The 26,635-nt window shown below is 42.6% G+C and overlaps 1 protein-coding gene across 2 annotated transcripts in view; it reads left to right on the forward strand.

Moving 5' to 3' along the window:
• LOC102571708 (cytosolic phospholipase A2 epsilon) overlaps nucleotides 1-26,635 on the forward strand; it is a 46,576-nt gene that overhangs the window by 14,318 nt on the left and 5,623 nt on the right. For both annotated transcript variants that reach the window (XM_006263373.3, XM_019496463.2), the window contains exons 5-19: nucleotides 1,265-1,305; nucleotides 2,565-2,607; nucleotides 3,454-3,517; nucleotides 5,358-5,518; nucleotides 5,678-5,770; nucleotides 8,646-8,683; nucleotides 9,425-9,581; nucleotides 10,414-10,550; nucleotides 11,450-11,672; nucleotides 15,387-15,501; nucleotides 18,031-18,168; nucleotides 18,562-18,669; nucleotides 23,002-23,193; nucleotides 24,048-24,214; nucleotides 24,981-25,167. In XM_006263373.3, the coding sequence (XP_006263435.1) occupies nucleotides 1,265-1,305; nucleotides 2,565-2,607; nucleotides 3,454-3,517; nucleotides 5,358-5,518; nucleotides 5,678-5,770; nucleotides 8,646-8,683; nucleotides 9,425-9,581; nucleotides 10,414-10,550; nucleotides 11,450-11,672; nucleotides 15,387-15,501; nucleotides 18,031-18,168; nucleotides 18,562-18,669; nucleotides 23,002-23,193; nucleotides 24,048-24,214; nucleotides 24,981-25,167 (1,864 nt within the window). The remainder of the gene's footprint in view (nucleotides 1-1,264; nucleotides 1,306-2,564; nucleotides 2,608-3,453; nucleotides 3,518-5,357; nucleotides 5,519-5,677; nucleotides 5,771-8,645; nucleotides 8,684-9,424; nucleotides 9,582-10,413; nucleotides 10,551-11,449; nucleotides 11,673-15,386; nucleotides 15,502-18,030; nucleotides 18,169-18,561; nucleotides 18,670-23,001; nucleotides 23,194-24,047; nucleotides 24,215-24,980; nucleotides 25,168-26,635) is intronic.

Below are 26,635 nucleotides of genomic sequence, written 5' to 3' on the forward strand. Positions count from 1 at the left end.
TAGTAAAGCTCTTCACTCAACTCAGTGGCATTATTCTGCTTATATATCATGTGGTCATTCAGGAACAATCTATCTGATCAACAGGTTCTGGGAGGGTGGGAGTAGGGTTGTATGGGAAGCAGGGACCCAGAAGAAGGGATAAATATGTTGATGAGTGGTCCAGGGACCTAGAGGTTTGCAACTGGATAGATTTACATGGAAGCAGGGTGGAGTATAGTGCACTCACCGGCTGCAGCAACAGCAATCGCGGCCTCTGAGGGCTCATGGCAGAGCCCTCCATGCAGCATGGGGCAGTGGGGATTGCTCCCCCGCTGGGCACCTGTGTGGCAGCTGCCCCATGGCATGGGTGCAGTGTGTCTCGGCAGGGTGCTGTGCACTGCCTGGGAGCTGGGGCTGAGCGGTGCGGGGCTCCAGCTGACAGGTGGAGCTGCCCCAGCTCTCAGACAGCGCTGTGAAGTTGCCAAGCAGGGGTGGGCGAGGCAATCCCTGCTGCTCTGCACTGTGTGGGGGGGGCTCTGCCACAAGCCCTCAGAGGCCCTGATTGCCGCTGCTACGTCTAGTGAGTGTGGGGCTTTTTTTATGTTGCTTCTTTTTTTTTTTTTTTTTTTTTTTTTGAAGTGCTGGGATTAGGCTGGGACTGGGTGGTAGATGGGGCTGGGCAGGGCAGCCTGGGGGCTTCTCCCGTGGCTCCCCCTACCTGGGGAGAGGCAGGCACAGCTGGAGGAGCCGTGGGAGAACCTGCAGCCACCCAGCTGTGCCTCCCTGTCCCTGGCCGATCCAAATCTCTGAAACAGCATCAAAACTCTGAAACAGATTTGGCCAAATTGAAACGGAGCAGTGATCCAATACAGCAAAACGAATCACTGTCCTCCGAAATGGCCGAATCTGAAATCAAAACGAGACAAAGTCATTTTGCACAGCCCTTCTGGGGACCTTCAGAGCTCATAAAGTGAAGGAAGGCTTGGAGATGTACAGTTGCTGAAATAGTGTGTCATAGGGGGTGGTTATAAGCAGAAATGAAGAGATGCCCAGAACCCGGACGTATGCAGTGTGTTCATTTAAAAAAAGATACAAAGTGTGGGACCCTTAGTGCAGTGGACATAATATAAACAAAACGGAAGACAATGAAACCCATTGCATTAGCAATAAAAGAGGTGAAAGCTTCTTTGCAGAAGCTCCATGCCTATCAAAGAATCTGATTTTTATATCCCTTGGGGTACTTTCTAGAGAAAAGTGTCAACATGCCATTTGTTTTTATTTTCAGGGAAAGGAGGAGCTAGAGGTTGAGTTTACAAAGGAAAGCAGGCAAGTAAAATCAAAATATTAAGTATCTAATTAATGTAAGTCAGTCAAGGAGGAATACATTAACAAGAAGGAATTGCTTTGTATCCCTATTATCTCCTAAACCCATGGTTCTCAACATTTTTTGTACTGGGATCCCTTTGTAAACATTGATGACCAGTCCCAACTGATTGCCTCTCACTCCTGACCTGCTGCCCCCCACCCTCAGCCCCCCAGTGTGGGGGTGGGTGTGTCACAACCCTTTCATATATTCTTGTGACCCACTTTTGGGTTGCAGTCCACAGGTTGAGAAACACTGTCCTAATCCAGCATGGCCAGATCTATGGGAATGGGAGATGATGGACAAATTCATTTGTTATATTTTTCTGTGGGGCTTTCTCCAGTGTGGAAAAGTGTGGTCACATTAGGCATCCAGTTTGACCTCTAAGCTAAGATGAACATTCAGTGAAGCATAGAAATGTCTTTGGATTTTTCTCATTAGTATGGCTGTTTGGGGCATTCAGAACAGAAATTAATTTTAGCTAACTTAAAAAATAAAAAACCAACAACAACAGCAAATCAAACAGACCATCTTCCTCTCCTCTTCCTACACACACACACACACACACACACAACCCCCCCCCCCACACACACACACACAAAACCCCCCCACCACAGCTTATGCTCTTTGAAATCATTGGTCCTGTAGGTTGTAATGAGTTCTCTTATGTCACAGAATGATATCGGAAACATGGAAGCATTAAAGGAATTTCACACAGAGGGATACATTTTTACAAAGCTTTTAATTAGCTATAGTTCTACACTGATAGGTTTGGTTAGTGGTGACAACGGGCATGCACATCTAGATTTTAATGTTGTTGACATCTAAGATAACTAGGGAAAGCTTTTATGGTATGTTGTGTTAATTCATCAGTTTTTAACCCTGATGGTACTCAGGGTTCAAGTGTGGATATTTTGGGGCAATAGAATAATTAAGTAATCTAACACTACAAACTCAGCCTAGCTTACATCAGAGAGCTATCCTATTTTGGCACAGAGCGCAGTCTCTATTCAGCAAACCTGTATGACAGGAATAGCAGGGGTACTACCTTTCATCATCTTTATCTAGTACATTTGAAGCAATATGAGGTACTGTAAACTGAAAAATACACCTAACATTATTTGTACTGTTATGCTGGGGGGAATAAAAAGACAAAGAATTGCAATTCAGGAGTTTAAAACATTATAGTTATAAATTGAGTACTTTACATTTTTCTTTTTAGCCCTGATCTTCCTGAAAACATCGCTACGAATGGTGTATTAGTGGTAATTTTTATTTTCTGCAATCTTTTCTGTACTGCATACCAAATGCTACTGTATTGCACAGACTAGAGAATCAGCCAGTTTCTTCATAGCTGCTGCTGAAACACAAAGGCTGACAGCCAGGCAGGTTGGAACTGGATCACATGAAGCCAATGTGACAGTCAGTTCTCCCACACAATTCCCTCTGGTTACTCATGTTGGGAGAGGCTTGAGCTGGAAAAATGTGTGAGCTGCCCCAAGGTAGTACTCCTCCACAATCCTATTGTAGTGTTACGTGATGGGAAAGACTACGAGGAATATTGTTGTAAGTATTCACAAAGCTAGTGCCTGGATTGTTATGATGTAGGTTGGGGTAGACTATGTTGTGTAATAACTTTCCCATAAACCAGTTATGACAGTATGACCAAAACCTAATGACAAGCCATAACCATAGGCTGGACTTCCAAAAGCTGACCCTTTTAATAACAACTGCTTCTTTATTAGCTTCCCCTTACTTTTTTGTTTTGTTTTTATTTATTTTTTTCATTCCTGCAAATCTATTAACTTGGTGGAGAAGTCAGGATGGTCTTCCATGTACATGCACCCTCCCTAAAAACTCATACAGAAAGTTACAGTTCAGTTGTCAATCTGAGAACTAGACATGATTCCTCCCATAAATTTGATTGAAAGTCAGTGCAGAGGATCATAAAGCAATACATTAGTCCTCCTACAGGCCAGTCTTGCTTTTTTTGCCCAACAGACTCAACATTTCTCTACCTAGATGCAATAGATCAGCTGAGAAACTAGGCTTGTGTATAGCTACACCACTAGAGGTGCCCCTTATTATTTCATTTGTTGTCTTTGTTACAGGCTCGGGAAGTTTCCTGCTTGGAGGCTCAGGTCAATGGGGGAAGAGTGAGAAAGGATTCTACAGGTTAGTATTTTTTTAAAACTGATGGCTTTGGGTGAAGATGATTAAAATTTTATAGCAAAAAGCCAGTATTTTATATTTTGACAACCTAATTCAGTGTCCATTAAAGGCAAAAGGGAGAGTCCACAAGGTTCCATGGGTGTTGAATCAGGCCCTAATTAATCAAATACAACATGCAGAATATGCCTGGGTGAACATGTCTAGTTAATTGAACAGACTAGTTTCCAATATAACATCCTGTTGTCAACTTTCCAAGAAATATTCTTACCTGAAGATGAAATTTTCCATCCCTCACCTATGAGGGAATCCAGAATTCAGAAATGAAGGAAATAAATGCAGTGAGAACAACAATTCCTTCCCACTCCTTTAATATCAAAAGATTAGTCCTCTTTTAGATGGGACACGAGAAAAAAAGTCATGAGGGCAAAACCAAATATATTCTGTATTACCTGTAATACAATGGTATTATTGTACAACTTAAGTGCACATAACCATTGCATTACCACTACACTTGTATTGTCCTGATGCATAGTACATATTAAAAAAATACTATACTTTAGCAATCTTTTATGGACTTGATCCAGCAAAGTACAAAGGCATGTGGATCATCAATTTAAGAATCAATAGCAGTGTTTTCATGCACAACTAGTTACCAGGATTGGAAACCAGTTCCTTTCTTGAGAAAGTAATTTAGGGATTCCATGTTTGGCATATTTAATATTAAATATGCACGTTATTATGGCACTTTTCCTACTGTTAGTAGAGGGGAGATATGGAGTCTCTACTGTAAATACTACGTATGAAATCAGTAAAAAAAGGTGTTTGAATTATGAGAGCACAGAAATATTCAGAACATTTTACAAGGGATAAAAAAGCTTTTTAAAGAACTCTTTAAAGGACGGACAAATAGATTAAGTTTGGGATTTTAAAAGGTGCTTGCTGATTTCAATTCAGGTGATTTCTGTTGACACTCTTTTGGATATTCCACCCCTTTAGAAAAAAAGAGATTTCAGAAGAAAATTATACATCCAAGCCATGCTTGTAATCAGTTATCTCACAAGTAAAATGAAATACTTGCTATGGTTTAACATTCCTAGCAAGAATTACAGGACAGATCACTAAAATATAACTCCAGAGTTTACAGAGGGCCCAGAACTGATGCTAAGGGATATAGATAAATGTATGTAACTGGTTTTAGATCCAAGATCTTTAGCTGTCAAAATGTGGGTGAGACGCAGCACAAATGCATTGCTGTAATAGAGTGTAATATTTAAGCAAATTAATTCCACCTATTAGGTATCCAAGTAGACTAGGTGTCTAACTGTGAAGTTCCAGCCTGTTCAAGTCTTGAACATTCACTAATACTTCTACTTTTGTAACCTGCTGCCATCTTACTCTTAAGAGTGAGCTACACAAAAACAGGGAGCAGAAGGACCTACCTTCTTTTTTCATTTCTGATTTTCATGGACTCCAGTAGGGTGAAACAGAATCACACTTAGATCTGTAAGTCTACTTGGATACTTAGCACGTGGTATAGCGTATCACCTTATGTCCCAGAGCATAAATTACTTTTGATCCTATTATAACAGGTTCCAAGTTCCCTCAAATCCCATTTGTTCCAGTAGGGATGGATGATGTTCAGGTTGTCATAGGCCTGACCTCCTATTCAAAGCTTATTATGGATTCAGAACATTTAGGTTATGTGATCCTGTTTAGTATTTGTTGCACTATTCAATTTTAAAATAGCATCTATGTTATGAATGCCAGAGTCCTGTTTTTATTTGGTTGTGTAAGGATGTGATGGTAACCATAAGGTTCTGTGTTTGTCTTGTCACCCCTTCAGATAGAAAATTTGCATTTGTGTTGGAAGGATCATATGAAGGAGCCCAGAACCTTTCACTGAACTCTTGGCTTTTCCCTGCTGCTCCTGCAAGATTCCACTATATAAAGTATAATGACTCAGACTTAAATGTTACAATACCACAAAGGAGGCAGCTCAGCAGGGTATGTCACTGCTGGCATTTATGAACTCAGAAGTCAACATGTGTACAGTTTTTTCAGTTTATCTTGGTTTGAGGACTTGGAAGTATGTGTGGCAAGGATTGTTTTGATCATTTTCTCCTTGTCATATTAAAATAATCCTCTATTTTAATATTTTTTCAGTCATCATCATATCAAGGGGAAAGGAACGAAAATGAGTTTCTGACCCTACCCCTGAATTCACTTCCCATACAAGAAAAAGTAACAATAGGAGAGGTGAGTGGTTACCACTGACTTTATGGAATAAATACCAAACCTATACACTTTCTCATCAGAGACTGTGCAGTAACTTTTCATTGTGACTGAACTCCAGTTAGTTAGGTATCAGTATTATCCTATAGCGTCAGGATGAATTGTGCTCACTCATTGAACAGCCATGCTATATGTTGCTTTTTTCTTATATTATACAGTATGTGGCACCAGGCCCTATTTTACTGCCCGTATGCAAACCTGCCACTGAAGACAGAATTACAAAATTCCTTATAGGATTTTACTATGGTGCTGATCACTACACTCCCAGAGGACTTCAAAAGTCACTAGGTTTTTCTCACAGCACCACTGTCAGGTGAGGGAGTGATATCACTACCATTTTACAGATGGGGAACTGAGGCAGAGAGAGCAAAATCAAAAGTGCTCACACATCTGCAGTTTAGGTGCTAGTCTTAAACTGCCTATCTAGAAAATAAAGAACACACAGCTAAGGCGACCATCTGTGAAAAGAATAATTTAGGTGAGTTGTGCATAGCATAACTTAGGGACTCTGTGGCAGAGGGATGGCTTAATCATGGGACTATTCTTCTTCATACTGCCTCAGTCACTGCACAACTTCCAACCTCTTCAACAAAATTGGCAGGATCATAGTCTTTTTCAGTGTACAAGTTTGATTCCTCCCCTATCAGGTCCTTTCTGTGAACTAAATTGGGCAAGTTTCCTAAGGAAAGACTATAATATAATGTGACAAAATGGTGCCTGAGGACCTCTGTGTTGCCACCTTGTGGCCCCCTCCATCTTTACTGGCCCCACTCAAGTCTCCCTGGATTGCAACCCATTCACTTTCTTGCCATGCCTTGTTGGTATAGAAAAATTAATGAGGGGAGGCTGCCCACCTGGAGTTGGCAAGTCTTCTGGGGTTCCCTCTCTGTCCTCCCTGTCCTTATTGCTTGTTTCCCAGGCTCTGCTGACCTTAAGGGTTAGATTCATGGCCTCCTCTCTCCTCTACAACCATGCCCATGCCTTGCAGATGGTACAAGTTAACATTCAAGCAAGACCTCTTACCCCATCACACTGCTTGGCCCTCTGGCCACAGAAGTTAGCTGGGGCTTCAGCCTTCCTGGCTTTGATACCTTTTCTGTAGCTGGGTTCCTTAGCCCAAGGTCCACAGTTCTGAACACTGGCACCTGGGCCCCAGCCCCAATCTTGCTCTTCTAGGCTCTGGCTGACCTTCTCGGCTTCAGGCCACCTCTGTTCCTTTCCTTGATCCAGGCTTTGGCTCTCCTATCTGCATCCCACCTATGTTCACCCTTCTTGAGCTGTGGGCTCTGACCCTCTTGGCTTTGGCCCTGCCTCCTTCTTGGACTTCTCTCTGGTTTAAGCTATTGGACCTCTGTTCCTCATATCCCTTCCCCAGGAGCACTAGTCTGACTCCCCAACCCCATTCTTGTTCAGAGTGCAGGATTTTTAAGTGCCCTGAGCCTGGCCCCTTCCACTCAGGTGCCTCTTTAGCTCCAGCATAGCTGCACCCCATTAGTCCTAATTGGCAGCTTGCCCTGCTGTCTGCAGCATGGCTCTGCTGCCGACAACCCCCCGTTTTACATCTGCCAGCGTGTCTCCTATTTCTCTCACCTACTGAGGTTCAAATTGCCTTTACTGTGGTCCACTCTCCTGTGGTGAAAGGCTATCCTCTCATCCCTGCCTAGCTAGTGATAGGAGCCTTTGTCTTCCTGTTACATATGATCATGTTTTTAAAGACTGCATCTATAAGGACTAGATCATAGGTGGGCTGATCTAGCGGCAGGCCACCTGGGGAGGGCCAGAGACAAGATTCTAGAGTCAGAGACCAAATTATGAAATCCAAGGGGGAATTTCCAAAAAGCCAGACCCAAGAAGCAAAGCCAAGCAGGGTCAGATGTCAGAGTACCAAGAGCACAGGCCTACAAATAGGCAGAACTGTTGTCTGGTTTACAGACAGCTGCCACAGTTGGACTTAAATGGGAAGGTTGTTATCCCCAGCAGCCAATCAGAAGGCCCTCACAGTGGCCAGCTGGTTCATTAACCAAGGTGAGACTACCAGTTAGAGCCTCTGGTAGGATTAGCCATCTGGGCAATTAGCCCTGGTTGGGCTATCTGTTAGGGCCCCTGAGAGTGGCATAGGGCACATGCACAAAAGGATCAAATCAAGGTTGCAAGGGAAAACTTATTTTTCACATTTGCTGACTTAGACTAATGTAGTTTTGTAATTTCCAAGGTCTTGAAAATAGTAAACTAAACATAAAAATGTCAACTGGTGGCATTATGTTGATGTGCACATGGACCATCAACAGGAATAGAGCCTTCAGATCCAAGCTGAAACCTCTAGCATTGGATCTAACAGAATAACTGACAGCCTTATTAAACTGTCATCCTCTGTGCAGGCCATAAATGTGGCTGAGACACAAACTTTATCCACTTATTTCACATATACTTGCTGACAGCAGAGTGACAGTGAGACTTGGTATTTTGGGTTCCATTATAGGCTTTGGAGGGGAATAATTTCAGGTTCAAGAAGATATTTTGGCTTGACCCAAAATGATTTGAAAAAAATACAAAATTTGAAAAAAATAAAATCTGCTTCAGTTCAAAATGAAACCTTTTTTTCAGTTCAGCACTGGACTGAGACTATATTACTCATTCATTATTCACTCAGCTCTAATGAGAAACATGAGATAAATAATGTGACTGATAATTAACCGGGTAATGAGTGTGTATATTCTCATCTTTCTCAAATGATGGATAGTTAGGCTTTGTACTGATTGTGAAGGAGGTAAAACTCATTCTAATGAACACAAGCTTAAAATATGATAGAGCTTATAATATCGGCCTTATTGATTTTCAGAACAGAACATTTGACCTGCATGTGAAGGCAAATGAATGGTAAGAGACCTTCCCTTGAGATCTGATCCTGCAGTAGATCCCTGCAGGTTGCTAGTGGCTGCTGCAGCTATAGAGGGCTCTATGTAGGCATAAATGTTTGTCTATTGAAAGAACAAGCCATTTGTACTTTGGGTATGGGTGACTGTCAGTCAAGCTCTTCCCTTTCCTTATCTGAGAATAATGGCTAAGTACAGACGATCAAAAAGCCTGAGACTGAAGTGAGACATCTTCACAGGTTAGTCTAAACTGCATAGATTGAACTGATAAGCAATTGAACAGACATTCAGTTTTGATTCCAGAAATGCAGCCACGTGCCTGCAGTGGCCCAGGCCAGAAGCTGGGGGGTATTAGGGCACACCTCTCTGCTCAGCTGGAGCAGATAGCTTGGGCCAAGGCTAGCCTGCCCACCCTGCAAAGCAGCATAGGATGCTGGGGGACTGTATTGGAGTGTATTTTGTTTTCTTATGTAATCTCATTTGCATGTTCTTAGTAATTGCATTAAATATCAGAGATGCCTTCAATGTGTGCATGTGCTCTCTCTCACTCTCTCTTTTTTCTCTTTCTCATTTCCTACTTTTGCCTAGCTATATAGTTTAGAATGGATGGTCTGTAAACCAACTAATTCATTTATTAATTGATATGTTCATATGCCTTTTTATAAATGTCACTGTGTATATTTGTATACATTTAGAAACACAAATATACAAGTAATAACATATAATATGTTTGCACTAACCTCAGGACTGAGGGTCTGTGTAGGAGACCAAAAAATTTAGATGTGCGTCTGGGGTTTGACCTGTGCCCAGAGGAGCAGAATTTCCTGAAAAATCGGAAGCAGGTGGTTGCTGCTGGTATAAAGAAGGTTCTTCATCTAGATGAGGATCTGCAGGATCATGAGGTACCTGAGGGAACATAAATTCTCAGCTAGCTAGGCACTTAAAAGAAGCTGAGCCAATGAGTATCTTTGATGCAGTGGCATAACTAAAGATGTGCAGCGAGGGGCCTCTGGGGCAGCAGCCCTGGTAGCGGAGTTGGAGAGGGCCCAAAAATAGTCATCAACTCAGCAGCAGCTGGCTGTGTTGCCATGATCAGCACTGTGGTAGCCTGGTGATGCCCTATGCATCATGGCTATCCCTGGTTCAGAGCTGCCCTGGTACACTTCTGAAAGGTCTTTCCATGAGAACTATTGCTGACCTCCATTTTGAGGCATGATGAATTGTGGGAGGGGGAGGACTATTAAGAGGGGAAGGTGCAAGCTGGGTAGAGAGGAGATGGCAGGAGATACTTCTCTCTTTTTCCTTCAGGGCCATGAGAATGAGAACAGGTGTCTTCTACTATTAGCTGCTTTGTTCAGCCCTTCTGTTCTGTTCTGAATTGGCAAATACTATATTCCTGTTTTGGCCTCCATAAAATGCACTGTTTAGAAATATATACATAGCAGTGGATTTAATCCCATAATATTCAAAACAAAACAATACACTCTGATACGGCAAAATCTGAAATTTTACAAAATTCAGCAGGAGACTATAAAGTAGTTTCAAGTCGGACACAGAGACCTCTCTGCGTCATGTAAGTGTGCCACAGTTTACACAGAAAGTGATATCATTCATAGATCTGATTTTGTTCTTGTTACCAGAACCTGAATTTTTTGCTCACCCTTCCCCTTTTTAGTCATTAATGTTCATTGATGGTGCTTTACACATACTTTCTGCCTTTGTTGTGCTGAGCAGATACCAGTGGTGGCTGTGACAACCACTGGGGTTGGCATAAGAGCTTTGACGGGCATGTATGGCAGCATCTGGGGTCTTCAGAAGCTGAATCTTCTGGACTGTATTTCTTACATCACTGGCTCATCTGGCACAACATGGTGAGAGTCATTTTTAAGGATTTGATTTACTTATACTGGAAGTCTCTGTTACAGAGAAAAATGCGTAGGGAATATGTTATCTTGAAAATATCTCATGCACTAGACTAGGGGTGTTAATACTTACCTTGCTTCCTGTGCCAGATCCAATCTGGGACAGAAAATGATTCCAGCCCAGGGCATGTGCAAGTGTGTGCAGCTTTGGCTCCAATCCAGGGCATGTGGTGGTAGTTGTAGCATCTCTGGCATGAGCCATGCAGTATGCAACATAGTAAGCTATGGCCTCTGCCTGCATTCCCCATGTTGGAATCAGAGCTGCTGCTGCCACCATATGCCCTGTGATTTGGCAGCAGTTTTAGTTCCTGCATGGGGCATGCGGGAACTCCAGCACGGGGTAATACGGTTGTGGCACTGGTGATGGGCTAAGTAACTGGAGGGCAACCATAGCTGCATCAATCCTTGCTTGCCCTCCTGCTGCCAACTGCCATATCCACTGAATGGTGTGAAGTAAATGTTTTTTTTTATGATACAAGGAGTACTTGAGGTTTTTGGATATTTTCTTAATCCTTAGCCAGGTTTCAGGTGATCCGTGGCTTAAGTGTTAATGCACCTTGAAATTTTGACCAGGTCTTAGTGTTGGATGGAAACCATGCAACACATGGTGGATTTGTATATCTTTGTTTCAAAGCTAAGAAAAAACAGGTGTCTTCAGTCAATCATGTTTCCCTTTTGCCTCTGAAGGTTGTTTATATCTGAAGCTCAAACGAAAATTAATTGTGAGAGTCCAAATGAAGTGAGACCAAAAAGGGATTGCATGAAGCTGTGCAAAATTGATCCACTGAGTTTCATGAATCTCACAGTCTAACCATTTTTTTCTTTAATGTTCTGTTTTCTGACCTCAGGACCATGACAAAATTATATGAGGAAGCTGACTGGTCACAGAAGGATCTAGGGGAGATTATCAATGAAGCCCGGAAGCAAGCAACCAAATGCAAAAAGAATGCTTTTTCCTTGCAAAATCTGAAGAATTATTACAGGGAGCTGAGTGAACGGACAGCAGCAGGACATAAAACATCTTTTATCGATCTGTGGGGACTCATGATTGAAGCCATGTTACAGGATGGGGTACTATATGCATACCTTCTGTTCACAGGGGGGATAATGATTTTTTTCTAGAAAAAATGGGAAAATTAAGAGAAAACTAAACCTTGGGAAAATATATCCTTTCAGTATCATATTCAGTTATTCACACGATGACATTCTACTATGACATTCTATTACTAATTTAGTAACAGTTAAGGGAGGCAACATAGGAGATAAAGGCATGACTAGAGCTCATTTAAACTTATTCTAACTAGCTTTAAATTAGCTAACTTGAGTACTTCGAGAATAGCAACACAACGCTCAGAGGGGGCTAGTTGCTCAAATATTTATACTGGTTCCTGAGCAGGTTTTGAAACCAACATTAAATTTAATTTTGCCACTGCTGTACCACTAGCATTACCTGAGATAGGCGGTTTAAAACCAATTAATGTATGTTGATGGGCTACAGTCAAAGGTATAGTCATGTCTTTGCCTGTTGGTGAGACATGCCCCCATATTGCTAAAAAGAAAGGGATATTCCAGCTATATGCTCACTGCATGGAAAGAAAGCTCAGGCTTGTGTACAGAATTCTGGTATGTAAGAAGCATCCTGGGTATGCAGAAAGCTGATAGCTACAGATTTAGGATTATTATCTGAAGAATACTGCCTAATATTCTGAAGCATATTTAATGAAAATAATCAATTTGTAAAGCTATGATTTCCCTCTCCTAAGAGTACTTGTTATTACATCTTTGTGGAATCTGAAACAAGACTCAGTTTTTGTGAGACTTAGCAAGGGGTGTGTTAGTGATGTTCCACTTAATTAAAATATACTGCATGAACACTGCAGTCTTTACAAAGTATAGTCCTGGTGGGATTACAGTCTTCAGGAACTCCAAAATAGCATTACATCAGCTTGTGGAGGCCATTTGGATTTGACCTCAAGCAGATGTTCCTAAGATTTGTTTTATGACAAGATTGTTTTTAATAGTAAAGCTTCCAAGCCATTGTGTCAGTGCATTACTTCTGCACAGATAGCTAGAGAAGCACTTTCAATTTAAGACTCTGTACATACAAGGTTGAGAGGAAAAAATCCACTCACCAAAAACCTTTTCTAGACAAAATTATTTTACATATCCTTTACCTTGGTATTGCTTGGCTGAAAAACCCACCCACCATGTATACTTTAGGCTGAGTCATCAAAAAAATCAGATGCATTATATATGTAATCAGATCTATTATATGTAAATCAAATCTAACCCATGAATATATTCATTCAGTTATGTTTATTCTAGATGATTCAATTATGACTTTTATGGAAATTATAGATGTCATTAATATGATGGCACGAAGAATTGTTTTTTAAAAGATCAAAGTAGAACTTTCCTGGTCTATTCATTTTTTCTATACTATGTGGACATACAGTACAAGACATATCATAAGTAACCTGTTAAATACTAAAATTATTAGGGCTATGTGAAGCTTCAGTCCCTAATATGATTCAGAGGATATTCTGCCTTATTCAGTGGCTGAATCTCTAAATCTAAATTGAATCAGGAGACCCTTTAATCTCTCTGAATCAAATTGAAACCCTCTTAATTGATTCGGAGAGATTTGGAAAGATTTGGGGCTTCAGACATAGACACAGCTTTACATGTTTTTTCTACATACCTCAAGGTACCAGGTGGCTTGTGAATGCTTCAATGGGGGGTGGATGGAGCATGGGGGGGGTGGGGGAAGGGAGTGTGGGGGCTCTCCAGTGTGTTTGGCAGCACTTCTGCTCCACTTCCAGGTCCTCTGGGGAGCGTGCTGGCCCCCCCCCGCCCCCCCCGGCTCAGCGACTGGTGCCTCCTGGGTTTGGGGGGGCACCTGGGGTCTCCCCGCAGCCAATCACTGAGCTGGAGGGGCGCGGGGGGGGGCTCCCCTGTGCGCTCCCTGGCGGATTCGGAAGTGGACTGGAAGTAATTCCAGTCTACTTCTGGGTTCACCGCTGAGCATGTGGGCCCCCCTTCCATTCCCCCACACTCCTGTGGCATACTTCATTTGTTTCAGCATCACAGCTTTCACGAGCCATACCTGGTACCTTGAGGTATGTAGAAAAAACATTTAAAGTTATGTTAATGGCCAAATCGCTGATTCTTTGAATCAGCATCGAGTCTTCAGATTCAGACTCAGCCAAATCAAATCGGGGACTGTGATCCGAACCAATGAATCGAATCACTGTCCCCGATTTAGGCCAAATCGAATATGGCCTGTTTTGCAAACCCCTAAAAATTATCCACTGAAATAGAGTATAAGCTGGGCAGTATAAGCTGGCCAGTAGATTTCATCTTAGGGTGAAGTTACATGTTATACATAGACCATGCTAAGGGCACTTAAAACATAAGCTTACACATATTAAAGTTCATTAACTCATGCTAAGTACACTCTGAGCATCTCAGGGTTATACCACCTCAGGCAAGGGTTAACTCTGCACCATGCTACCTAGCTTGTGTTAAGGTAACTTTAGTCTGCTCCATGGAGATAAAACAGGCAACGTGCAGTTCTCCAGCATCTCAGGCTACACTGCTCCCATCCTTCTCCCCAGCACCCAGAATAATTTTCTATACCTCCCTGTGTGGCATCTCACCCCCAGGGAAGAAATCCTGCCTGAACTGCACAACAAAGAGCAACGCACAAAGACACTCTCATGGACCCTGAGGGAGACTTCAATCTTCAGCTTCCTCTGTGCAAAAATGAAGTTTATTTCCTACCTATGGGGACTTTTTACCATCTTTAATTTTGCCTGAGCTTGATGAAGGGCTTGTGAGCCTGAAAGCTTGCAGGAAAAGATAATTTTTTTGTGATTTCTTAGTTGATCTAATAGGGCGTATGTAGATGAAATAGGCACACACCCACACTTACTTGCCTCTCTGGCGGTGAGGAGGGGAGGGTGAGCTGCCGGCAGGTGGAGTGGTCCCTGGGCTGCATGGGGGGGCTGGTGCTTCCCTCCACAGCAGCCCCCACCCACAGGCACCCAACTTGGATGGTCCTGGGGGGCACCACAGCCATGGAGGGAAGTATCAGGCCCCTGCACAGCTCAAGCAGGCAGGCAGGCTCCAGGTGGGGAAAAAAAAATCAGGCTCACCGCTTTTCTTGGCCAGAGCCTGCCTTCCTAGGCTGCTGCCAGGCTGCCTGCAGGGCTTCCTGCAGAGCCACGGAGCTGCACAGAGTCCGGTGCTTCTCTCCATGGGTGTAGGCACAGCAAACTAAAACTCCTCCAAGTCAGTCATTTAAGATGCATTAAGCCACCGAATTTCCTACAGCAGCTGGAATTAATGTGCAATATGCCACTGAGGCATGCAAACACTGACACCATTAAAGTGGTGCAAAAGCATTTATCCCGCTTTAAAGTGTCGTGTACACACGCCCTTCATTTTGTCTACATACAGCCATAAAAGATATCAACTCTGAACCAAGAGTTCTAGAATTTTTTGCATTTCTTCTGGATGGTTTACAGCACATTCTAACTTTAACAACATGTAACACTCCACAGACTTAGGATTTAGTATGGTCTAAGCATAACATATAACTTCACCCTTAATCAAGTCTGATCCAGACACCCTCTTCTCATAATGCATCTCTCTCTCCCCCTGTGAATCAGGTATCTGGTGTACACGGGTGGTAGTTAATACAGTTCAGTGAAATTCCAAGACCTGTGGTAGGTCTGTATTCATTGCTGAAGTCTGTCAGTTAACCATTTCTTTCATACACAGAAAGACCACCATAGACTCTCAGATCAGAGAAAGGCAGTGAATCTTGGTCAGAACCCACTACCCATCTACCTGGCACTCAATGTGAAGGACAAAATCACCACTAAAGAATTTAGAGGTAATTATTATATTCCACTATTATAGCTTTGCTTAAGTCTAAGAAGACTCCTAAGGCTGGACACATCATTCAGAAAACATGAAATTTTCTAATCTCTCACTCCAGACCAGAAACAACCCTATTAGGAGGTTTGGGAAGATCTGATTACTTTAAAAATATCCGTATCATAAATTTGCTTTTACTTGCTGTGCATTTTGTCACTGCAGCAGAAGTTAAGCTTGCAAAAGTACTGCAAACAGAAGCTGTCCTTACAGTTTTATTTTGCCTTAGTGGCAGTAGGTATTGTTGGAAATAATGTAAGAGCCTGTTCTGATCAGCTCTCCAGACATACCATGAAGATACAAGAGGTGTGTATACTCAGATAAGCATCAAAGCTTATGGATTCTGAAATAAAATGAGTCTCTCAACCTTATAGTATTCTCATTCACAATTTAGGGCTGATTCTGCATGAGTAGTCAAAAGAAATATAAAGGAAAGTAGGATATATACATATGTCACCAAATGAAGCAGATCACCTGTGATAGAATGTGTCCTGGCATAACTGAACCACTTCACTAGGTGAAACAAAGGCTGTCCATTGTTCCTCAGATCCGGGCCCTGCCACTTCTGGGATAACACTTGGGACATGTCTCTACAAATGGGCGAACTCTGCATTTCCTTGCTAACAGAGAAGTACCTATTTGCAGAGATACTTCCCAAATCGGATTCTTGAGGTGCACATTTCTACAAACAGGGAAGCTCGAAGAGACATGCCTCAAGCTGGATTCACTGAACATACATCATTCCTATTCCCAGGGCACACAGAAACCAGGTCCCTGAAGCCCTGGGAGCATCTGCCAGGGGTGGCTGAAGAATGTGGGCAGCTCCAGGCTGCCCATGCTTTTCTGCCTTAAAGCAACCAGGTGTTTACTGTAAAATAGCAGCACGAATTCGTACCACCTATGCAGAATCCATAAATGTTGGGTACTTGTGGCACACCAAGGGGCATGGATGTCTGTTTGCTTGGCCTTTGTGCTGCCCTAAATGTGTTTATGGCAGCACATGGGTGATGTATGTTTCCAGCCCATATCCGTGTCTCTTTTTCCCTGAAGGAACCTACCTTATTCTGGATGAAAAAGAAGTTGCTCTGTATGCTCTTTCAGTCCTTATGTCCAGGGCCGGCCCATCCTATCCTGCAAAACCTGCAGCTCCATAGCCCCCCTGTGTCTGGCCACTCGCCACCCCTCTACCCCTGCCACTGATGCTGCCAGCTTCACGTCTGGCCACTTGCCATCTCCCCCCTCCTGCCGCTGCTGCCAGCTTCTTTGCCCGCTCGCTCCCCCACCAACGCCCACGCTGGCTTCTTGGCATCAGGGCCCCAAAACTATATTTTGCAGGGGGCTTCAAAAAACTGTGGGCCGGCCTTGCTTATGTCATTCTGTTAATCCCCAAAGGTCCTGATGTGAAAAATGAAGCAATGTTACACTCTTTTCAGACTTCATTTAAAGACTTACATGATGTATAGATGTTGTTCTGGCTCCTGAGGTTGAGTTCCACCCTCTGCACGTTATACTGCTTCCAGCTTATTCATTCCTATTAGTAACTGACTTGACCACTGTCAGAGTATTAGTAAATATAAATTTAACCATTTTGGAATAACATGTTCATATGCTCTGTGCTGCAATCTTATTCCCCTGAACATTTCTATTGATTCCCTTTGTAAAGCCTGCTCTGTCTACCCACCCATGCAGATGCTTTGCACTGGGAGTGTAGACAGAGTTTGTATTGGTGCTTCCTTTAAAGGTCCTATAAGTGGAAAGAGACTGAATTTTCAGTGTTATTAGAGGAAGGGCCCAGTTCAGTTTGCCTTCAGTCAGTAAAGTAATTTGTGGGAGGGCAAGCAGAGTGCCAGCCTTGGGCACTGATTCAGAGGTGTTCCCAGAATGGCAGCCCCAGGGAATCCATATGACTGCTTCCAGCAGCAGCAGCACCAGTCCATGTCTGGGGAGCTTGTGCTCAGACAGCATCAACTCATGCCGTGTTACAACTACAGCAGCCCCTGTGTGAGGATGTAAGCACTCGGTCACTTCCCTCTCCCTCTTCCTCCTTGCTGCCCAGGGCAGCAGCATTTAAATTATGTTTCTGCTTTGGATACAAGCTGAATCAGCTCCACTCCCTGTCAATAATGGCCAGACTTTTCTTCTGTCCTTTTGGGGCTGCTGGGCTGGCTCCCTGACTAAATGCAAGCAGATTATGAATTCCACCTGCACAGGGTGAACCATATGCCAAATGATAAAGCTTGCATAACCTGGAAATGAATCAAGGCCACTGCGTGGTCCCTGGCTTCTTTTATGTCCTAAATCACTCTCTGTGCCTTCAAGTAGCATTCATAGTACAAAAAAAAAAGGTAGGTATTACAGTGGTGGTTCCTTAGTCATATGCCACCTTGCAAAAGTTGAAGCTCAGGTTTATTCTGCCTCTAACCCTTTTTCCCCACTGGCTAAGCGCATTTCTGTGTATTCATTGTATTTTATGGGACTTTGTTTGCAGAATGGGTGGAGTTCACTCCTTATGAGGTGGGATTCCTGAAATATGGAGCCTTCATTCGTGCCGAGGATTTTGGAAGTGAGTTTTACATGGGCCGCCTGATGAAGAAGATCCCAGAATCTCGGATCTGCTTCATGCAAGGTGACTTAATGACCTAGGAAAACATAAAACCCTAGTAAGATAATGAAGGCTGAATTCAGGAATGTGTCAATGTATTGTATTCTATTGTGTGTTCAGAAGATATTCTGGTTTTGCAACTTTCTTATTCCAGTGGCTTTTGGTGCCTTAAATATGGTTGCTGAGCAACTTTGTAAGTTAAATTTTGACAAGACGTACAAGCTTTGTAGTTTCAGGATGGACTTTCTTTAGATCCTTCTTTGCTTACTCCAGGGATATATTGGATCTATTCATTAGCGGTTTGTCTGGACTACATGCAAACTTATAAACAAATTTGAGTTAATAAAGAACAGTTTTCAATTTAAATGTTTTCATGTTTTTACCTCATTATTTTATTAAATCTCTCCCATTTCATAGGAATGTGGAGTAGTATATTTTCTAAGAATCTGCTGGATGCCTGGCATGCAGCTGACAATTCAGAGGACTTTTGGCACAGATGGACCCAAGCTACAGTGACTGAAATTGGTAAATCCTGCTTTATCCTTAGTTTTATAGCATTTGATTTTTATTTGTCCTGTATGCTCCTCTAGAATGGTTAGCTTTCCTAAACCTGTGACAGCCTGTTCATCTTCAGGAAAGAGGCAGGAGTGAGAGAGGTAAACAATTGGTAGTGTTGATAAGTAGCAATCTCTTAGGTTGATGTTGGAACCCCATCAATAGGCTCCGCCTCAGGTGAAAAAGACTTGCCAGAGCTTAGGGCCTGACCAAAAGGAGGTAGTGAAATATGAAACAATCAGATGATCTTTTCTCATTTTAGGAATTAGGTACAAGGAACTGTAGTAACATTCATAGTAAATGTTCGAATTAGGAAGAAGAGCATTTTCTGCTGAAGCCTTTTGACTCTAGAATCCCGTTCTCTATTTACTAGAGTAGGTGCAACCTTTAATCTAAGAGATTTAAGAATTTAATTTTTTTTCTTCATACCATCAATTGCTTTATATTGTCTTTTATACTGTGTAAACTCTTTGGGTCAGAGACTGTCATTTATTATCCATTGTGCTGTGCCTAGTACAATGGAGCTTAGTTTCATAGATTTCATGGAAGGGTCAGAAGGGACCTCAAGCATCACCTCTTCCAACTCCCTGCACGAATGCAAGAATCACTTCCTGTGTCTTGCACCTAATATTTCTGTCGATGCAGCCAAAAATGGCATTTACTTTTTTACAACTACATCACATTGCTGACATATCTGATCCACCAAAACCCTAAGATCCACCTTGACAATGCTGCCATCCAGCAAGTTCTCTCTCATTCTGTATTTTTTATTTTGAATATGCTTCTCTCAGTGTAACACCTTGTATTTTTTTATCTTGAACTTAATTCTGTGGTTTAGTTATACCCGGCTTTCCAATCTGTCAAGTTCCTCCTGAATTCTATTGGTATCCTCCAACGTATTTAAAATCCTTCCCAGTTTTGTATCATCTGAAGATTTTCTCTGGAAACTCTGTATTCCAGCAGCCAAATAATAAACGTATTAAATAGCACTAGACCCAAGAAAGACCCCTGTGGAACCCCGCTCAATACCTCCTGCCAGCCTGACATTGATCTATATATAATTATCCTTTGCATTTATCTAATTTGCTTATGAGAAGGTCATGGGGGCTTGGTTAAGTTAATATATACTATGTCCGTTGCATTCCCTTTAAGTACCCAACTAGGTACTTTGTCAAAGAATGAGATCACATTGATTTGGCGTGACTGATCCTTTCCAACTCTTTGCTGGTGGCCTATGATAAGCCTTTCCTCCTCCAGTTGGTTATACATTGATGTTATCCTGTATTCTCCTGAACCCAAGACAACTGCAAATTTAAGATGCCCCCCAATTATTAGATTCCAGACATGGAAAATTATAAAATTATTTTAATTTTCCATGTCTAGAATCTAGTTATTGGAGGGTCCTCTTAAATGCACCCTCCCTGCACCACTGCCACAGGGAAAGTAGTGGCAGGGGCAGCAGCAGCTGGAGGGCAGGCAGCCTGCCTCATGCCCCTTGTCTGACCTTTGCCACTTGCCCCCCTGCTGTTTGTCTCCCCCTCATTTCCTTCCCCCACACCTGCCTTGGCCCATGCCTACCCTTGTCTCTCCAGCTATCTTTTCAGCTGCTCAGTCTCTGTTTCTACCAGGGGCATGGAGCACCCAGGCCAGGACAGGCAGTAGCCACAGCTCCAGCTCTGGCTCCAGCTCCAGCCTTCAACCTAGGTCAGGGTCAGTGCCAGTGCCAGAACCAGAGTTGCAGCAGCTCCACCCCCCCCCCCCCCCGGGTATGCCCTTTCCTCTGCTCTGTGCATTTCTTTCCCGTGCTCTTGCTGCACTGAGTATCCCTTCCCTCTGCTCCCCTTGCTCTGCGCTCCCCTTCCCATGTGCTTTCCTCATACTTCCCTCACTCTACGCATCCCTCTCCCAGCACCCCTCCTCTGTGTTCCCTCCACTCTGCACACCCCTAGCCCCATGCTCCCCCTGCTGCCCTTTCCCCTGTGCTCCCCCTGGCACTGCATATCCTTTCCCCATGCTCCCTCCAGCACCATATACTCCCCATTTCCCTGCACTTCCTTCCCCTCCCTAGCACTTCCTTTACTCTGTACATCCTGTCACTCATGCTCTCCCCGCTGCCCCCAGGACCACGTATCCCCCTACCTGCCGCATGAATCTGGCCCTGTTCGGAGCTGCAGCAGCTGCTTGTCTGGCCCATATCTGAATCTAAAACAAAGGGTTTCTTCCCATGCAGAAGTGACTGGGGCTCATCTTAGATTTGAGTAAATATGGTCATTTGTTGAAATAGTTTTCCTGAATATTGAAAACTGACCAAGCTGTTATTTCTGCAAGCTTATTTTTGCCTTTTTCAAAGGGGATTATATTGGCCCTTTTCGAGTCCTCTGGAACCCTTACATATCTCTCAAGAGTTTGTAAATATTATCGCCAAGGGCTCCAATATCCCTTTTGCCAGTTACTTCTGTACCTCAGATTAACTTCATTAAGTCCTGCAGGCTTGAATTCAGTCAGTCTGACCAAAAGCACTCTGACACTTTCTTTTGTTGTAATGACCCAATGCCTTTCCCCTTCTTTGTCTATATAATTTTTATTAGCTGTCTGGTTGCAGCTTTTATTTTTGGTGAAGACTGAGGCAAAACAGCTACTGACCCAGTAGCATAATTAGGGTGGGTGAGCAATGCATCAGCTCTGGGTGTTAATTTAGAGGTGGCAACAGGAGCACCCCTGCTCCTCTGGCACTCAGCATTCCTCTCCCTGAGAATTGCTTCTCAGAGCACCAAAATTACTAATTATTCCTTTGTGGCCACATCTACATGAGATGCTGACTGCGCAGTTGTTACTGTGCAGTCATTTAGTACTTGTATAACCGAAGAGAAGGATCTTGGAATCACTATTGATTCCAAGATGAACATGGGCCACCAATGTGGGGATGTGGTCAGAAAGGCTAACTGCACCTTGTCATGCATCCATAGATGCATCATGAGCAGGTCCAAGGAGGTGATCCTCCCCTTCTATGCGACATTAGTCAGGCTGCAGTTGGAGTACTGCGTCCAGTTCTGGGTGCCGCACTTCAGGAGGGACGTGGACAGCATTGAGAGGGTCCAGAGGACGGCCACTTGCATGATTAGAGGGCAACAGGGCAGGTCCTACAAGGAGAGGATACGGGAGCTGAACCTGTTTAGCCTCCACAGAAGAAGGCTGAGAGGGGATCTGGTGGCCACCTATGAACTTGACAAGGGGGACCAGCAGGCAATGGGAGAGTCCCTGTTCCCCCAAGCACTACCGGGGGTAACAAGGAATAAAGGCCATAAGTTGACTGAGAGTAGATTCAGGTTAGACATCAGGAAGCACTACTTTCCAGTCAGGGCGGCTAGGAGCTGGAACCAACTTCCAAGGGAAGTGGTGCTCGCTCCTACCCTGGGGGTCTTCAAAAGGAGGCTAGACGGCCACCTAGCTGGGGTCATTTGACCCCAGCATCCTTTCCTGCCCATGGCAGAGGGTTGGACTAGATGATCTGCTCAGGTCCCTTCCGACCCTACCAACTATGAACCTATGGCTGTGCAGTAACCAGTGTTACTGCACAGTAGGATCCCAGCACAGTTGCCTAGTGACACTTACTGCACAGTAGCTCATTACTACTGTGTGGTAGTTCATGCCCAATGACATTACTGCTCAGTAGTAATGAGCTACTGCACAGTAGTAACAAGCTACTACTGTACAGTGTCTCATGTAGACGCAGCCTGTTCCATCTTTGCATCATCCTCCCTGTTTAGTAGTGGGCCCTCAACTTCCTTAGTCTTTCTTTGCTGACCAGCCTATCTATAGAACATATTTATAATTTGCAAGACCTTCCAGCTGTTTCCCAAAATGAACAAACACTATGACAATGTTGTGAATAGTGAATCTTATCCTTATTTGTCGTCTACTGGAAGACTTCTACTGACTTCATCAGCTTTGTTATGGTAGTGTAAGAGCGATGTTGTAGCTATGATGGTCCAGAAATTATGCAAGAAGAATGGATGTCTTAGAGTAATATCTTTTTTTGAACCAACTGAGTAGCTGGGATAAAGTTAGACAATTTTTCCTCAAGTCTCAGGAAGAGTGTCTTGTATTCGAAAGCTTGTCTAACTTAATCCCAACTATATAGTTGGTCCAATAAAAGAAATCATCCTAAGAAATCCTTGCTTCATTCGCTTTTGCATTCAGCTCTTAGACAGATGCATATTTAAAGCTTTAAATAAATAAATAATTGTTTCAGTGAAGATGTGACTTGTCTAATCTTGTATCATTTCTTCTGCCTTTCATCAGAGGAGGAACCTAATCTACCTGAGAGGCCACATGAGATAGCTACTCGCATGTTCACTCCTGCAAGTGGTCTTTCCAACGCTCTTCGAGATGTTTTGACAGACCGCCCAGCAGTATCAAAGTATCACAATTTCCTAAGGGGTTTTCAGATGCACAATGAATATACACAGAATGAACACTTTTCTAGATGGAAAGGTATAAACTGCCTCTAATTTTTCAGAGGTTTTCTTCTGAGGTTTGGAATTAAGTGAGGAAGACTTTTGTGCCTTGGAGAGAACTAAAGGGATGTCATTGAAGAGAATTGAACATTTAACTCTCATTTGTGTTTTTCAATGAAGGCCAAGGAGAATTAAATAACTTTTTGCCTAAACTCTCCACCCCAAATTGCTAATTTTGAACAAAACTTTGACTATATTGTCCAGTTGCTTGGAACTGAAGGGCAGTGCAATCATTTTGGTGGGCTTCCACTTAATTTGTTGCAAGTCACAGAGATGAGTTGCCTTAGGGTATGGGCAGGCAGAATAGTAAGGTTGGTATTAAATTTGAGTGATGTTAGCAGTTCTGATAAAACAGATTAATCTGCCTGCTCCTGTACTAGTATCAGTGGGACTAAATTGTTGTAATGTAAGATATATTTCATTCAGGTTTAAATTTACAGTGGTTTGGTTCTATTATACCTATACAAGAGTGGACAGACATAACAATTGAATCGGAACAGCTAATACCTGCTCCTGAGTAGTAAGTTTTTCCCTCCCCTTTTAAAATGATTTAGTTACATATGTCTACATCTTCAGCTTTGGCTTTGTATGATTTATAGATTTTAATGAACAAATTAAAAATAATGGGTAAGCAGAAAGAAATAATACCCTTCACCCAACATAAGAGTGGTGACTGTGTTATAAAAGTGTATCGTCAAGCCAAAGAAAATGTTTATGTGAGTTTGATGGGAGGGAAGCCCTACTTCTATTTTCTCTAACCTGGGAAATTTAAGATACAGAGGATCAGCTTCTACAATGGTTCATTTATAACAACACATGCTTACCTTTTAGATACTCAGCTAGATAGTTCTCCTAATCAACTGAGAGAAACTACAGAGCACCTGGAGATGGCAGATACTGCATTTTTCTATGATACCAGTTGCCCACCACTTATGAAGCCAGAGAGGAAAGTGGATGTTATCTTGCATTTAAACTACAGTGGAGGATCACAGGCATTGGTGAGAAGGGTCAAATTTACTTTTGTTATCTTTACTGTTAGCCATTTTTCTGTAAGCCATTGTCAGACAGTGTTCCTAACTTCCTACTTTTAAACATGAAAAGAGGAAACTGATTACAGAAGAAAACATTTTGGATGTTGCCAGGCAGACAGTGATGTGTATTCTTCTTGCTTTGGCAGAAATAACTTGCACGCTGGGTTTAATTAAAGCACTGAAAGGTGTCACTTCCATTAAAGGCCAGTGTAATTCCAGCATTGTGTAAATAACTAAGTTTTGCATGGAAATGCTTGCTTTCAGGCCAGGTGTGATTTAAATATATAAGGTTTTACCTGGCCTTTTTATTTAATTTTGGAATCATCCAAGTGTAAAATAAAGAGTAATTTAATGAGTTCAGAAACCCTTCCCATAGGGTTATATGTTCCTATTTTTAATGTCAGCCTTGCTTATGTGAAGATTCATGCATTTGCCATGCTTAGAGAAACATGGTTCATGTATACTAGATGCATGAATTTATTGAAACAGTGTACTGAGAATACAGTACCATGAAAGAAGGCACACCTAGACTTCCATGTATATATGTACAGATACACAAATCTGTGGTGGGCACCATTAAAAACTCAACATTCACTGGGTAAATGTTGTTATTCTTCAAAATGGCATCCCTGCTCAGTCGCATGACAGAGGTGTAAATTAGAAGTAAGGGCTTCAGGAAAATCATGCTCTTCTTTTCTGCTTCTAATTTTTTTTTCACTCTTCCATGATCCAGCCTTTGGAACATGCCTCTAGGTATTTCTCAGAGCAGGGAATCCCATTTCCTAAAACTGTGCTGAATGAGGAAGAAAAGACTAATCTAAAGGAGTGTTACATTTTTGAAGATGCAGCGACCCCAGGAGCTCCTATTGTGCTTTATTTCCCTCTTGTGAATGACAGCTTTCAAAGATTCGTAGCCCCTGGTAAGTTAAGCATATCCAGTCATGTTATTAAAGTAAGGATGCCCAGCCTATCCATTCCTGAGACTGTTGATGTATTTTGTGCCAACAAACATTTCTTTCATCTGGGGCCAATATGCACTTGACTAACTTCTATGAGAAGTGGGTGAAACTGTTTTGGCAAATCATAAATCTGCTGAATCAGACTCATGCACAATACTGAGTTGACTTCAACAAATTATTTCAGCCAAAATGAAGAGGAAAAAACTGAAAACATCAAAACACTGGATTTCAGCATTTTCAAAACATTTTGGAAATGATGCAACATTTTGTGTGAAACTTTTCCACCTTGAGATAGCATTTTTCATTTAAAAATTGACCTATTTTTTTAAAAGTTCTTAATGAGTTAAATAATATGAAAACAAATCAATCTATTCTGTTTTGGTTTGGATTAAGTGTTTTGGGTTGGCCTAAAATGATTGGCCTAAATAATTAACACCAAAAATGCTGTTTTGGTTTCACCTTAATGAAATCTTACTTTTTTTTTCTTTTTAAGTTTTTAAGGGTTTTTTTTGTTTCTTTTCCAAGGGGATTCAAATAACTAAGGGTGCTCTCTACTACAGTTTTCCTAAGATTCAGGTGTAATTGTTAGAAGGGCTTGCAACAGATTTTAAAAAGCTCAGTAGAATTTCAGAGAACTAATTTAGAAAATGGGCTAAATTTGGCAATTTTAGATTAGATTAAGAATTTGAAAATTAATTTCTTGTGCTCACCTAGCTGCATAACTGGCATTAATATATCATACAAACAACTGTAACCCTTCACAATCTTTTCCTTGAAATAAAACTATTTTTCCTTACTCATCTTAACTGCTTCCTCTGCTTATGGGTACAGATGGAAGTGCATCTCTCTGGTTTAACTCATGGCGCTTCAGAGAAAGTGCCATGAGTTAGACCAGTCCTCCTGACCCAACAGATGTTAGATGTTGGGTTAGGAGGGTGTGGGATTGAGCTCCAAGTTCGAGCTGCTCCAGGGAGAGAGGCTGGGTCTCTGAAGCCTCTTCCCCTGTCCCCCACCCCATCTCCCCCCAGCTCCTCTGCTGTCTCTGGATGGGAGGGGGAGAAGGCGGGAGAGGGAGGTCCGTTTTGGGTTTTTTCCAGCCATGCTGGAGAGGGGGGAATGGGTGGAGTGGAGTCTTCCCTCCCCCAAGGTGACAGGGCCCAATCCACTCATTCCCCTCACTCCAGCACAGCTTGGAAAATCTCAGAATTGAGCTCCCACATCTGCCTTCTCCTCCTCCCAATCAGAGACAGCACCAGGGGCTGGGCTGTGCTGCAAAAGCCCAGCACCAGAGCAGATAAAAAATTTGTTTTGTGATGGAGTGCTCTGCAGCCATGCTCTTCTGTTTAGGCATGGCTTTAGAGTGTTTTCAAGGGGTGGATTGCACAACAAATGTCATTTGTCTGTGCCCTATGTGTATTTCAAAATCCTT

The sequence above is a fragment of the Alligator mississippiensis genome, chromosome 2 (genome assembly GCF_030867095.1).
Source record: "Alligator mississippiensis isolate rAllMis1 chromosome 2, rAllMis1, whole genome shotgun sequence".
Classification (NCBI taxonomy): Eukaryota; Metazoa; Chordata; order Crocodylia; family Alligatoridae; genus Alligator; species Alligator mississippiensis.